We start from the raw sequence: 14,443 nt of genomic DNA on the forward strand, positions 1-14,443 counted from the left end.
TCATTCTCTGTTTAGGAGCTGTGGAGAATTTGGGTTGAGGGAAAGCTGCAGAGCTTCTATCCGTCTTAAACAAACCATTCGCCTTAACAGCCTAACCGCAAAAATACAGAACAAAATGTGTCCGGTATCTGTACAAAACAGAACACGGCAAAAATTGGAAACCCTAAACATGTCCCCTCATGCTCCAACTCTGAATCTGACTCGTGAGAATGTGTGTTTATGGAGAACAGTCAGAAAGACCTTGGTCCACAACCCACAGCTACACCCCTGCACACACACACACCTATCCACAAATGGTTCACAAAAGGTTAAAATATAAAAATGCATCCTGCTTGGAAACCACCATTTTTATGCTAGCCTCTGGTAGAAACAATGCACTCGCCAGCTCTGGTGCTAAGGAGGAAGATGAAAACATCTTTGGTGCTGAAGTTCTTGATGGCCAAATTGCGTTCCTCTCCTCTCACCGAGCCATCCAAACGCTCATAACTGTAACCTACAGGACAAAGTGAACAAAGACATTAAGGTTTGAGTTAAAGAGCAGGTAGCACAATGATTTGAACACACGAGCAAACACAGGATGTGATACTTGAACCACTGCTATTTCTCTCTAGATCACAGAACAAGATAAGGCCTAAGGCATGCAAGGTTGCCAAAATGTAGAGAATTGTCACACAAATGATCCATACTTACACTGGACATATACATTGACATAAAACGTTTTCAAAAGGGAAAAAATTGTGTGTGTCCCTACAATTTAACACTGATTGCAGGAAAAGAGAAAAATGACCTGTCGATTAATTTACCAAGTGCTTAACTTAATGAATTCTAATAAAAATATTTTTTGTATTTACCTCCCAAGGCTGAGCAAATTACATGGTAATTTTAAATACTTCCTAGCATTAGATGACATTTGATCATGGACTATTTACTCTAACCTCTCTTTTTTTGCCACAGCCAGCATCTTATAGTCTAGCAATTTCTGAGTTCAGTTTTACTGATGTACACTATACTACAATATATGTCACCTCTATATTCCAGGTAGTCTTGAAGAATGTCCAACATTCTGGTCATTTGTGAGAACAGCAGAACACGGTGGCCCCTGAATTAAAAAAAATATAGAAACCCAATTTATTTAAAAAAAAAAAAAAAACACTTGGAACTTTAAACACATTGGGAATTGAAGATTATAACTGTTGCAAATTTGGATGAGGAATGTTTTGCCATTCTTGCGGTACACAGGACTTCAGCTGCTCAATAGTCTGTCGTTGCACTTATCTGATTGTCCTCTTGATCATGCGCCACCATATATTTTCAATAGGAAACAGTACTGAAGGCAGGTCAGCCAAGCAAATGCACTCCATGTTCTACAAAGCCATGCTGCTGTAACTCAGAATGAGGCCTGGCACTCTCCTACTGAACTGGACATGGAATTCCTTAGAAAAGCATTGTGTTGACAGCAGCACATGTCTCACCAAAATACCAACATAAGAACCTGAATAAATGATATCTTCACATATATGCAGATCACCCATGTGGTAGGCATTGATGCAACCCCATGTATGACCCCACGTTAATTTTTATATACATACATTTATTAATATAGTGACACTTATATAGCAGCTTTCTAGACATCCAAGGATGCTTTACAATCAACAATGCACAGAACGCCATTCCATTCAACACTCCCACCAGGGATGTGTGTTAGAGTAGCCAATGTTTTTTGGACTGTGGGAGGAAACCCGAGACCCCAGAGGTAACTCACGCCTACATGGGGAGAACATGGAAACTTCTGGGAACTGAACCCAAGATCCCAGCACTAAGAGGCCAACATGCTCAAAATTAATGTATGGCTTTCTCTTTGCATAATACAGCTTTCGCTTGCAGTTGCAGTAACACATTGGGGCTGGCTTCACAAAAGCTTCATAGAAGATTCTTAAGTGATAGAGTGAGCATCACATTGAACACTTTCTCTCCCTGTTAAGACTATCTTAACACTATGATGTTTTGGGAAACTGGGCCTGGTTTCTCAAACAGTACCGCCTGAGGACTCGATGGTCATGCACATTCAGCTACAGTTTCTGCCCTTGGTTTTTACTCAGTGATTTCCCCTGACTCCCTGAATCATTTCATGGTGTTCTTAGGAACCGTACATGTTGAAAGGCAAACATTCTTTCTAATCTTGCATTGAAAAATGTTGTTTAAACTGTTTGACAGTTCTCTTACAAATTTTGCCATAAAGAATAAGCATTGGCCTACTTTTGCTTTCAAAGACTGAGCCTTTGGTAATGCTCCTTTTATGTTTTTATATTCACCTGTTTCTAGTGTAATGCTTCAGAAAAGTGTGACATGAATTAATTACCTATGAACTTTTCATTCTCATTTTGTCACTGTCACCACTTTTTTGCAGTGTAGAGTTTATATTTACAAAACACAAGTTGGTCAGTGAAAATATTGGAAATATTTTCTTTGTATATCTGTCATTTAAATAAAGGTTCAAAAGAATCAATATATCACAAATTCATGTGTTTTCTGCATTTCTCTGGACATGGGGCTTGTACAAATAGGTTTAAATCTATGTTTCTTCCTCTGTTTAGCACTAATTCACATTTCCACTATGTTAATAAAGAAAATAATGCTATAGATTTTATTAATACATGAAAAGCAGAACATCTCTTTTTCCCCTTCTCATTATGTACACATGAGCATACTGTGCTGCATTCAATTTTGTTAAAACAGCAGTCCTGGTTTTCTGTCAGTACAACAGTAATTATCTTGTGAGTTCAGGTGTTCTGCCACATAAGAAAATAGCATTAGTTTAATTCTAATAAAGTGGCCATAAATTTGAAAATAGCTTTTCAAGGAGAGTGAAACACAAACCTGGCTAGAAAAAAGCAAAAGCGCTCCGATGTTTAACGACTCTATATAAAATTCAAGTCCAACACACTTATTTGTGAGACTGTATCTGGCACATGCAATCTCTTGACCCTCATGCACTGTCGAGGAGAGATGGCTGAGAAATAGCCAAAAAAGGACAAAATCTGAAAAACAAAAGCTGGACAAAATGCTCTTCACACAGGCAAAAGACACATGTAAACACTGGTGCTGCGTTTGAATGGTGGAAAGACCTCCATATGTTGAACAGCATGAAGAGGGATGTGAATGTTTTTCTACTTCTGCTCAAAAGGTGGGTTTAAAAAAAATAGGTCAGTATTGCTTTGATACCTGTACCCTTGGCTTAGATACATATTTGGCATATTTGTTTTGCTGCTGAGTTCAGATATCAACAGTTGTTCCACAGAAAACTATATAGTGCCTTGAAGGCCCTGCTTCAATTTTTGCACTCAATTGCAAACAAAATAATCTACTATAATCATGTTCACAACTGAACAGATGGGTAAAGAAAGGGAAAACAAACACATATGCACCACAAGTGACATCCATTACCTGTGTTTGCATAGTGTCAATGCAAAGGCATTAAACTCAGGCTACTGGACTTATTGCTGTTACAGTCCAAAGCAAAACATGCTGCCCCCTCATCAAAATCAATTAGGAGAGCTGTGGCTCCTACAAACAGCTCCTTTGTTAATAATACACTTGCATACTCTCTATGATGATGCAAGTGACTCAAAATAACCATAGAGTCAGACATACCCCTCTAGCAGATATGCAAGCATAGTGTCCAGTAGAGAAAGCTTTCCACTGGCCTCCACCAAGTGCTCCCCCATCTCAAATGGTTCTGGCTCCACCCCTTAAAGAAAAAGTGAGAGCGAGAGCGAGAGAGAGAGAGAGAGAGAGAGAATAACACTGCTTAAATTGAAAGGTGCTGAGGTACAGCAGTTATAGCTTGCCCAAGGCACCTCATTAGTTGGAAACTAGCCTTGATTTCTACACTGTTCTGACCTCGATGTGACCAGGACCTTTACTGTGACACTGAAACCAGTGGGACCACTCACAACTATTTCTGGAAGAGTCGTATTTGATTGACAGAAAGCTGACCACATCATACAGTCAGTGTTGTGCCAAACACTCAATTTTTTATTTATTTTTTTGATCAATTAGTTTTATGTTAGGTTTTTTTGAATGGAGACACTGCAGGTAGAGAAGCAGACACTGACATTTTTGAGAGTGAAATAAATAGCATCAAAACTAAGCATAGAAAACACTTGTCCTTTTTACCATCAAACAGATAAGGGTGGTTGACACACTTCCTCAGCTGCACCAAAATATTGAGAAGCCTGGTCTTATTGCTCTGATCACTCCCAAAAGCATCTGCAAAACAAAGCCATTCAAAAAGATCTATGTAAAAAAGAAAAGAGCTTCTGACATTAAAAACTTAGTTAGTCCAAAATGATAGTTTTTATTTAAAAGGAAACATACCTTTGACATTGATGTGTGGTAAATAGAGATGGCATAACAGTATATGTTGGTAGTTATGAGGTCATAGTTTTTTATGGTTAGTCACAATATGTGATTAGGCAGTTATTGGCACCATGGAATTTCCAAAAAAAAGAAACTGCCCTAAAACATATTAAAGCTTTTTTCTTTATATTATCTATAAATGGGGAGGAAATTAATGTTTTTAAATTTTAAATTAATTTTGTGATAATATTCATCTGACTATCAGACAGATTAAATTTCCCATTTCTTTCCCTCTGTTTTTAATGGAAATCACCTCAAGAAACAAAAAAGAGATAATTTATAATTATCATACTTTTAACAAAATACCTCAAAAGTGGCAATAATCAGTGCTTTAAATCAATTAAACAGTATGTTTTTGTTTTTCCATTTCATAAAGATCTTAACAAATGAAGACGTTGTTGTGTGAGGATAAATAAATTGTTGCAAATGATGTTCTAGGTAAATGGCAATATAATATTGCAAATTCAATCAATTTCCTCCTGTGTAGTAGAAGAGTGGGTACTATGAACATGTGATAATTCAATTATTTTATTTTATCAATACATTCAAGCTTTCATGTTTCTGTTTTATATTGTGCTTTGAGCATTTTTATCTTATTAAATCGTACCCAGATCTTTCATCAGAACAGCTTTGTAGTATTTCTTCTGCAATGCAGACATTCCATGATACACAACCAGTTCTGTCTTCTTGGGCAGATCTGCTGCCACCTCGGATTTAACCCTACGCAGCAGAAATGGCTGCAGAACTTCATGGAGCTCTTCAGCTGCAAACACACAGATGTACACATAAACACAAAAAAGTCTACAAACACCAAATTTTTTTATACTGATATTGCAGAACGTGTATAGTTTTGTTTTAGAATGCATTTCAAAAATCAGACTGTATTGTCTAAACTAACAAAGAATTAAAACTTTTGAAGAATTTCATTAGATTTTGAAACATACTGTCATACCTACAGAGTGTTCAGTCTGTACATCTGCATATGTACAAATAAATTCCTCTGTAGCTTCACTTGGGAACAGGCTGGGCTGAATGAAGCTGAGGAGGGAGTAGAGTTCCTGTAAATTGTTCTGGATAGGAGTTCCTGTTAATAAAACTCTGAAGCCTACAGAGAACTGAGACAGAATTAAAGGGAGGGAAAGGGGGAATAAGGGGAGAGAAGAAATTACAAGGTGTATTACAGCCATTAGTCAACAGTTGTAGTTTTTATATGTTTAAAACCATAAGAAACCTCTGAAAGAGTTTGATGAAGCAGTGATTTCTGGTTCTTGAGCCTGTGAGCTTCATCCACCACTAAAATATTCCATTTCCACCTGCAGAGGTAGAGGGACAGGAATACAGAAATACAACATAACTATGGCTGAAGTTCAAATGACTTCCTACTTCCCAAGTAGAAATACTGCAGAATTCTTGGCATTTAAAATTCAACAATAGGCTGCAGGATTCCCTGTTTATTAATCCCCATAGCTTAGGTACTGCAATATGTAGGGAGTCATTGTAGCCTATGTTTTATTCACTTAAACAAAAAATTTAAATCACCTTCTCAAGCACCTTGCATCTTTTAGGCACATCTATAAAATGAAGGGGAAAACATAAGTCATACAAATATATTATATATATATATATATATATATATATAACAAATGTAAAATAAGGTGTAAAATAAAATTAAAAACTCCTTTCAGTAGTCCTTCCCCTTCTGACTTCTGTCTGTACCTCATAGGTAGTTAACAAGATGTGGAACTGATTGTCATCCATCTTTTCTCTCTGTAGTTCCGCCCTGCGTTCTTTATCTCCAGTGTAGCACACCACAGACAGACTGGGGCAGAAGCTGAAGTAGAGCATGCACAAACATTCTCAGACACTACTGACATCTAGTGACAGCTCTGTTGAATTCAGTTACAGTTAATGAGACTGTACACTTCCATAAATATTGCAACATATTCTGAGTCAGTATCAGTTAAAATAAAGATGTTTACCAGCTCTTTTTCTTACCGCTCCAGCTCCTGTCTCCAGTTCTCCATAACTGACAGTGGACAGAGCACCAAGAAGGGACCCTTCATACCAAGATATCCTCGTGCATACACCAGCAGAGAAATGGTCTACAGCAGAAGACAATATATTGTTGCTGTCCAATGAAATACATGTATCTCCATTTTTGATCATTTTTAATTTATTACATGATGTGAACAAGGCATCTGTCCTTTGTATTTTGTAAAAATGTATTTTGTTAAAGATTGGACCCGTAGAAGTGATCTAATCTTGCTCAAAGTAATGCTCCTACTTAGAAAAAAAAACTTTTTACATTTGCTATCCATTAAAAGTAAGGAAGGTTTTTCCTTCTCCTGTACAGTTACTATTTTTGAAGATACATATTTTTCAATGGTCAGCGATGACATGCAATATGCCGCCTCCAATTGATACATTTAATTCTGTGTCTTTTGTTTTAGTCTGTTACAATCTATCCTATATACAAATGTTTAAAAGTAAATATGCTCTTTTTTGGGAATTGTAGATTGATGCAAATATTTTTCATACTGATACATATACATTTTTAAAATACAGATACATATAATCAAAATATAGTACTGTGCAAAAGTTTCAGGCACCAGAGATTATGAGTTTCAAAAAGCTATTTATCTGAGCAGTAAGCTTCATAAACTTTCAGATCTACTGATGAGAGCTGTCTTCTCGCAGTGAAAGAATGCACAGAATTTCCTATAGAGATATCACACAGATGAAGGTATTAAAGGCGACATATAAAAAAAATTTTTTTGAGTATATTAGCATATTAATTTGTGGATCAGGAGCTCCTACCAACCCACAAACTGTGAAATAAAACAACCAAATCAACCGTTTGAGTAAATGGGGAAAAATTAGTCGTTTGAACTTTCATAGACAGCCTTGCCTCATTGCCTTCAGTCACAGCACTGGACCTGTCTGAGTCTCTCTAATCACAGCTCTGATCCAGATTTAATGTGAGAGAGAGCACTGAGAAGGTTATATAGAGCAAAAAAAAACTAATTAAATATGGCAAAAATGAGAATGGAGAGGAAAAAAGAGCAAGGCAGAAGTGACTAAAACCTCTTTAGGTTTGATTTACACTTAGTCTTGCTGAAACCAGTCATTCTGAACTGGGAATGTTTAGACAGTGTAAGAAAACTGCTGTGTTGTCTGATCCCTGTGGTATATTGGATGCTTCAGTAAGACCAAAGGGAACAGTATAAACAGGTGGAGAACATTGTATATGTCCATTTTAAGTATTGTTTATCTGATGGTGACCAGTTTAAAAGTCTACCAGATCTTGAGAGTTTGAATACTTCTAACCTGGCAGGTCTTGCCCAAGCCCATTTCATCACCAAGAATGCATCCTTCCAGATTCTTCAAACATTCAGAGAGCCATCGGACTCCATGCAGCTGGTACTGCCGCAGATGAATTCCTGGTAGGAAAAGTCTAAAGTAAATCTCAAACTTTGTTGGTATATTTATTTTTAATTATTCATGCTTTTTAAGCCCCATATAACATGGAAATCTGTTTCAAATCTATATGACATGCCTGCAAAAATTTTACATAATATAAATTACTAACATATACAGCAATATATAAATACATACAAATCAGCTAAACTCGGCAAATGTTCAATTTCTCTACAAAGTAAAATTATTCAAAAGAGCTGACAATATATATTTAACTGACAATATATATTTAACTGACAATATATATTTTTATCTAAACAGCAAAACAGATCCCACTGCATTCACTTAACACATTTGACAGACTATAATGTAATTACAGACTAGTTGCAACTAGTTCACCTGCAATGCAATATAAAATGAAGGATAATTATTTAGGCCTATGTTCTGTCACAACATTAAATATAACCACAGAATTTTCATTATGCTCTGACTCAATGAAATTCATGAAAATTAGATTTTATATATCAGTGTCAGGCCTTCGCAGGGCGACACACACTGACACTCACTCACACACACCTAGGTACACTTTTGAGCAGCCAATCCACCTACCAACATGGGATTTTGGACTGTGGGAGGAAAACCGAAGCACCTGAAGGAAACACACACGGACACCCACAGAAAACACCAAACTCCTCACAGTAACCTGGAGCGGGGCATGAACCCACAACTCCAAGATCCTGGAGCTGTGTGACAGCAACCCTACATGTTGTGCCACCATGTTGCTCTATATTAAAACTATATAGGTATGCAGAGCCAAAAAAAAAAAAACAGGAGAAGTTGAAGAGATTCGGATCATTATTTAACAGGAGTAAACTGGCTATTGTATTGCTTGTCTAAAGATAAGCTAGAGAACACTCAGGAAGATTAAAGACCCGTCCAATGAGTCTCTCCAGGTTAAAAGCAGTATTGTGCAAAATTAGCAGTCAGTGCCATGGATGAGCATTTTTGAAACTGCAGTGTAACAAAGACAAACGGGCGAATTCAGACAGCCATGGTTTGAAACGTCATATACCTTAAAAACTAGTTCAGTCTACTGAGGTGGTGGGACTTCTGACCTGAAGTCCAGGGGTGTAGGGGTGATTGGACTTTATTCGTAATGTAACATACTAACAGACCGGACCGGTACATGTACAGGATTAGAGCTACCTCTAAGATATTTTTAAGACAACTTGTGTTAGATTTGTTTGTTTGTTTTCGAAATAAAATAGTTATTTACTTTAAGTAAGTCTATATTCAGCTTTCGGTAATACAAGATGATTTTGACCTACAAAACTAAGGGAAGAGCTGTAGAGCACGTTATTACACTGAAGTGCCTAGTTACGCTAAAATTTGATTCCAATTTACCATTCCACCTTAAATGACAAAGCAATCAAGAGTCGAACACCAGAATGGAATGTAATTGCTGCGCCATTTAAGGTGGAACCGAAAATCAGAACAGAAGTTAACTATTTGCAAGTTGCTGATGTTCAGAAAGCCCAACTTGCAGCACTCGGACTCCGATAACTCAAACATACAGACCTTGCAGCCCCCATGTTTTCAAGTCTCTCTCTGAAAATTCCGACTTGTCTCTGACCGGAAGGTTATTTTTCACTGCTCGATGGAACCTCGACATGTTTCTTTCATGAATTTTGTTAATTTAATATTATTTAATTTAATAATATATTGTCCAAAAAAATTAACAATACAAAGTTTACTGCCCACTACAGCGCGCCACTTCCTGGAGTAGGTGTGGCCAAAGCAAAACTGACCAATCACCGTCCCCCATCCTTCTGCTGTCTCACGCTCTATTGGACAATCTAAAAAAATATCGCCAAGTACAGCTGTGACGTAATTAAGCAAGAAAAATCAGCATACAACTTGTACGTTCAGAGGGGAAAAAACTTGTACATTCATTTATTAAATTTATTTAAATATCACAGTCACATTAAGGCATTGAATACAAATACAGCTTCCTTTGGATCCGTTCAAGCATTTTTTTACTTTCTAAAGCCATCCATGGGCCTGAACAACAGACTTTTGCTGGAGAAACAGTAAAAGAAACTGTAGGTAACAATGGCTTGTTTATATTGCTCTTCACAGATCAAGACATAAGACTAACATAACTTATAACAAATAAGTAGCAGAAAACAAAATATCACACAAACATTTTTAAAAACAACTTCTCATTTCAAAAATACCTTCAAGTACAGTAAGTAAACTGCTTTATTCCTTTTGGCTGGTCTTGACCACACTGGGCCTAGTTTATGTGCAAGGAGACCATATATAGGCAACTGTCATTTCAGTAAGTCTACTGAACATCAATTGAAAACATGAGGAATGGTAGACTGAAGGCCATTCATTTCATGCACATGGTGCACATCATTGAGAAGAACTTCAGTATAGCATCTCTGGTGATAAAAAAAAAAGGAAATTAATTAGAATGTATTTTAGGCATCTTTCCATTTACACAATAGCAAGACATTTGCCCTTTAAATATGTATTAAGGTTTTTACACTCTTATGTTACCTTATATGCCTGTCAATAAAAGATAAATAAATCAAGTTTTTGGCATCTTTGGCTGCATAGCATTAGGTTACGTCTCGTATCGGCAGCTTTATGCCAAGAGCCAGTCTTTGCACTTGTGCATTTCAACCAAGTTCATCACTCAGTCAATCAGGCAGTAAGCAAAAACATCTAATCTAGGCCAGTCAAATATGAAGTAAAAAATCTTTTAACCAACCTTGCAAATGGGATGTATGAGAGTCCGTACCTGTAAGCAAGAAGATTATTGAGTTGCAAAGGAAGGCCATATATATTCAGGCAAAGGCAGCAATACTTGAGTCAGTTTTAAAAAGGACTTACCAGAGAAATGCAATTGCTTGCATAATAACAAACACCAAAGATAGTGCAAATATCTTCCACTGTAAAAAGGGCAGTTAAGTTTATTAAAAAGTGACATTAAAATAGGTAAATATAAATTATAGAAAATGTTATTTATTTACTTACCCAAAAAGCTGCGCACAGTGTAAGCACAAGGCATGTCTTTAAAAGGGGGAAAAAAACACATGCTGGGCCATCAATTTATTAGAGCCATAACACACTTAGTCCAAAAACAATCACTTAATTTATTACAATATAGATGTCATTGCTAAACTGATTATATACATGTTTATATAACTTTAATTTCATACATTACATTAGATATTTAAATTTACATTTACATTTTGCTAAAAATGAGTAGCACAATATTTACAAATGTACATTGCATGTTGCCTTTAAGACTCTTTTTAAATGTTAATACAGTTGGGAGTGATGATGGTAATGATGAGGTTCTACTTACTATCATTACAACAGTGGCAAAAGCTCTGGTTTTATCACACATCCTCTTGAGCTGTTTCACTGGACCCATCAGAAACATGGTGCTGGGGGCAAGGTCATATTCCATCAGTAAGTTTGACATCCCGGGAAATCCTCCAGTTTTTAGAATTTCAAGAGTAAGTAAATTTAAACAAGACATTCTAGAGAAACGTGATGATTAAAATCCAAATCTGATCAATAATCATAGTAATGCATAAACATAAATGGTAAAATATGTTTGAAAATGATTCACCTGGCTAAAGAGCAAATGTTTCCAAATGTGTAAAACACAATGAAGAGAATTATGCCAATCTTGGGGATGAACAGGCCACAGACTCCCTAACGTACAGAAGACATAGAGTGGGTCAATTATTTACATGCAGACAAAGAATAGATAAAAATGCACACGTAAATCTCTATAAGTCAGATATTTATTTTTCTGAACACGTGTTTGAAGGTATAACATTCATAAAGACTGGAATTCTGCTGTTACATTCCTCAAATCTGGTCGGACCTGAGACACCAGAGACTCAGCTTAGTTCAGCCTCCACTCCCTCTGCTCTCCACCAGCGAGCTAGACAAGATTTCTCGTAGACATCTTTAGAGTGAATATTTGGGATTTTACTAACCAGAATGCTGCAGCCCAGTCCCAAGACCATACATGCGATGAAGCCTTTGACCCGGGTTCCCCAGCCAAGAGTGGACGCTTCATTCGCTGCCTGAGAGAGAGAGAGAGAGAGAGAGAGAGAGAGATTTAAAAGCTCATTAAACTCATAATTATATATAACACATACAATGATTAAGTATAAAACCCACATTTATATATTACTGTGTACCATACTCCATTTGCCCACACAAACAGATGATAACAATGACTACAGTATGAAAATTATGCCAAACACAAGAACGGCAAAGAACAGGGAAAAATCACATCACATTACCTGAAGTATATTCCGGTTGTCATTGTTTCCTTCTCGACCCGCGAGGAAAGCCCTTAGTTTATCCATGGGCTTTTACACTAGAAATTAAATGCTGAAGCAACTTCTTGGTTTATATATTTCCAAAAGTTTCTTGTGAAGAGACGTCTTTTCACAGGTCCAGCGTCAGGTTGATCCTCTCACATAAAGTTCACCTGAAAATACTAGTGCATTTTCCCACACATAGCGCCACATAGTGGTCACTGGCGAGTTTTACAAGTGGTTAGATGTAAATTACTCCAATAATTATATATGTATGTACATAATTATTGTGATGTATATAATGAGACCCAATATCTCCACAAAACAAGGTCATTAGAAACCATGTTTAAGTGAAAGTAAAATTATCATCATATATAAAATTAGTAGATATCAAAATGTATTTGGAAAAAAGGATAAAAAATGTTCAATATTTATAGATACTCAAACGACTCTAGTGTATTGGATACAAAAAATTATTATAAAAACAATGTGTCAGCAAACATGTTTAAAGACTAAGCACCAGCTATATGAAAGTGTCACACAAATAAATACAGTGGAATTTGAGTTCCTAACTTGTGTTTATTGGTAGTCAGAAAACATGTTATTTCTTACTAATTCAAGGAATAAGGTTTAAAATCTTATTGCCTGTGACGTAGACGGTCGACAACAACTCCAGAAGTCGCACTTAATTTAATGCAAAATGACGAAAAGGTGTGTTGTTTTTGGCTGCAATCATTCAATGTACAGTGGGACATCTGTGCACAAATGGCCCAAAGATCCCAAAATATCCAGAAAATGGACTAAATTTGTCAACTTTAAACGGGCACTTTGGAAAGGACCCTCCGCTCACTCCGTTATCTGTAGCTCATTTCACTGGCGCTTTTCCAACACTATGGACATGTAAGGACACCAACGAAAGGTGTTCAAGAGCCTCTGTAACATGGAGGTAAACAGGGTAAGGACACTCACTTCGCCTGTTTTAGTTGGTGTTAGTTAACGTTAGCTTTACTTGTTAAACTCGGTGGCTCAGATTATACTCGACTACGTAGCTGCATTACGGAGGTTTATAGTGAAGTCGGAGGAATTCGAGTTCGACTTCGATCACATTTACAAGAATAACAGTACCTCTACATTTGAGTTTAGCTTATTGCTAGGCTATTGTCATGAATAATGTTTGTTATTTAGCTAGTTAGATACTGTCATAACAGTCAGTCAAAACGGTGTTTTACCGCGGCGTTGTTCAGCTGTTGTCCACCAGTGACGTCACGGTTGCGTTCAATAATTTCCGTAGCGAGCTCGGGTTTTTCCGTCAATTTAATAAAATTGTCAGTTTTAAAGCAAATTAAACTTGCTATTTTCATTTTAATTCATACTTTACTCCTATCGGCTTCAGAACATATTTGATGATACATTTAAGCATTTACTCACACGATTTGCCAGTTTAGACACTGATAATGTGGTGTTTACCGGAACATCTGATAAATCCAGCCTCAAGTCCTAACTTTTTCTGTATCGTTTACTGTGAGTTCTGACATGTTCCGTATTAAGAACATGACTGAATAAGTATTGTACCTTATGGGGCTCATAATATTACCAGTTCATTTGGTATATATATATATATATATATATAAATGAATATATATCAGTGGCGATTGCTCTAAGACTGCAAGGGAAGCTCAGCTTCCCCTAAAATGTAAAAAAATAAGTGATCAAATATATACTATTGTGTGTACATGTCATTGAATAAATATGCACTACAACGCGATTAACTTTTGTTTAGAATCAGCTTCTTATCACTGGTAAAGACGCGGCTTTCCTCTCAATCATTCGCGCAGTTTCACAGTGATTTAAACAGTGTAGATGCTGAGCGTCCACAGAGTTCAGTAGCGAAGCTACGAGTCATTGTATAAATGCTGGGCTTTGTCCCGCCCATCGGACGCTCAGCGTCTCTGGGGATCTATGGGGCAGTGGGCTGGCCTCGGCTCGGTGGCGGACACACTTCACATGGGCCAAGGCTCTGCTGGCCATTGAGAGGACACTAGTCAAGTGCCTGGAAAAGATGCCTTGTTGGTACGACAGAGTCACAGATCATTTTCTTGAAAAGGAACGGAGGGTAGAATTTACGTATAAATAAACCGACACATTTTATGGTGTAGGCCGAAATTGAGCTTCCCCTCATATATATATATATATCAGTGGCGGATGCTGGTCTTTCAAGGAGGGGAAGCTCAATTTCGGCCTACACCATAAAA

General features: G+C 36.9%; 2 protein-coding genes across 2 annotated transcripts in view; both read right to left on the reverse strand.

Annotated features, from left to right (window-relative positions):
* The window catches only part of chd1l (chromodomain helicase DNA binding protein 1-like), a 21,850-nt gene extending 12,261 nt beyond the window's left edge, over positions 1 to 9,589 (reverse strand). Inside the window, exons 1-12 of the mRNA XM_066664374.1 lie at positions 9,415 to 9,589; positions 7,747 to 7,859; positions 6,415 to 6,521; positions 6,136 to 6,250; positions 5,959 to 5,990; positions 5,651 to 5,732; positions 5,372 to 5,534; positions 5,027 to 5,182; positions 4,177 to 4,269; positions 3,652 to 3,748; positions 1,026 to 1,099; positions 383 to 493 (exon numbers count right to left, since the gene is read on the reverse strand). Of these exons, the coding sequence (XP_066520471.1) occupies positions 383 to 493; positions 1,026 to 1,099; positions 3,652 to 3,748; positions 4,177 to 4,269; positions 5,027 to 5,182; positions 5,372 to 5,534; positions 5,651 to 5,732; positions 5,959 to 5,990; positions 6,136 to 6,250; positions 6,415 to 6,521; positions 7,747 to 7,859; positions 9,415 to 9,508 (1,237 nt within the window). The 5' untranslated portion in view covers positions 9,509 to 9,589. The remainder of the gene's footprint in view (positions 1 to 382; positions 494 to 1,025; positions 1,100 to 3,651; positions 3,749 to 4,176; positions 4,270 to 5,026; positions 5,183 to 5,371; positions 5,535 to 5,650; positions 5,733 to 5,958; positions 5,991 to 6,135; positions 6,251 to 6,414; positions 6,522 to 7,746; positions 7,860 to 9,414) is intronic.
* A 212-nt stretch (positions 9,590 to 9,801) lies between these two features.
* sft2d2a (SFT2 domain containing 2a) lies at positions 9,802 to 13,459 on the reverse strand. Its single transcript, XM_066666242.1, has 9 exons — positions 13,421 to 13,459; positions 12,174 to 12,412; positions 11,862 to 11,951; positions 11,486 to 11,571; positions 11,216 to 11,297; positions 10,882 to 10,917; positions 10,738 to 10,796; positions 10,616 to 10,645; positions 9,802 to 10,283 (listed from the first exon to the last, which is right to left on the reverse strand). The coding sequence occupies exons 2-9, from the start codon at positions 12,237 to 12,239 to the stop codon at positions 10,232 to 10,234; spliced, it is 501 nt and encodes a 166-aa protein (XP_066522339.1). The 5' UTR covers positions 12,240 to 12,412; positions 13,421 to 13,459; the 3' UTR covers positions 9,802 to 10,231.
* Positions 13,460 to 14,443: the final 984 nt, after the last annotated feature.

This window comes from Hoplias malabaricus, chromosome 3 (assembly GCF_029633855.1).
Source record: "Hoplias malabaricus isolate fHopMal1 chromosome 3, fHopMal1.hap1, whole genome shotgun sequence".
NCBI classification, from domain to species: Eukaryota; Metazoa; Chordata; class Actinopteri; order Characiformes; family Erythrinidae; genus Hoplias; species Hoplias malabaricus.

Bases quoted from the DNA above. Each gene is read 5' to 3' on its own strand.
- sft2d2a (XM_066666242.1), bottom strand. From the start codon at position 12,239: ATGGATAAACTAAGGGCTTTCCTCGCGGGTCGAGAAGGAAACAATGAC. The intron at 11,298-11,485 runs GTGAATCATTTT...CCTTGCCCCCAG, and splicing joins AACATTTGCTCTTTAGCCAG to CACCATGTTTCTGATGGGTC. The intron at 10,646-10,737 runs GTAAGTCCTTTT...TCTTGCTTACAG, and splicing joins CAAGCAATTGCATTTCTCTG to GTACGGACTCTCATACATCC.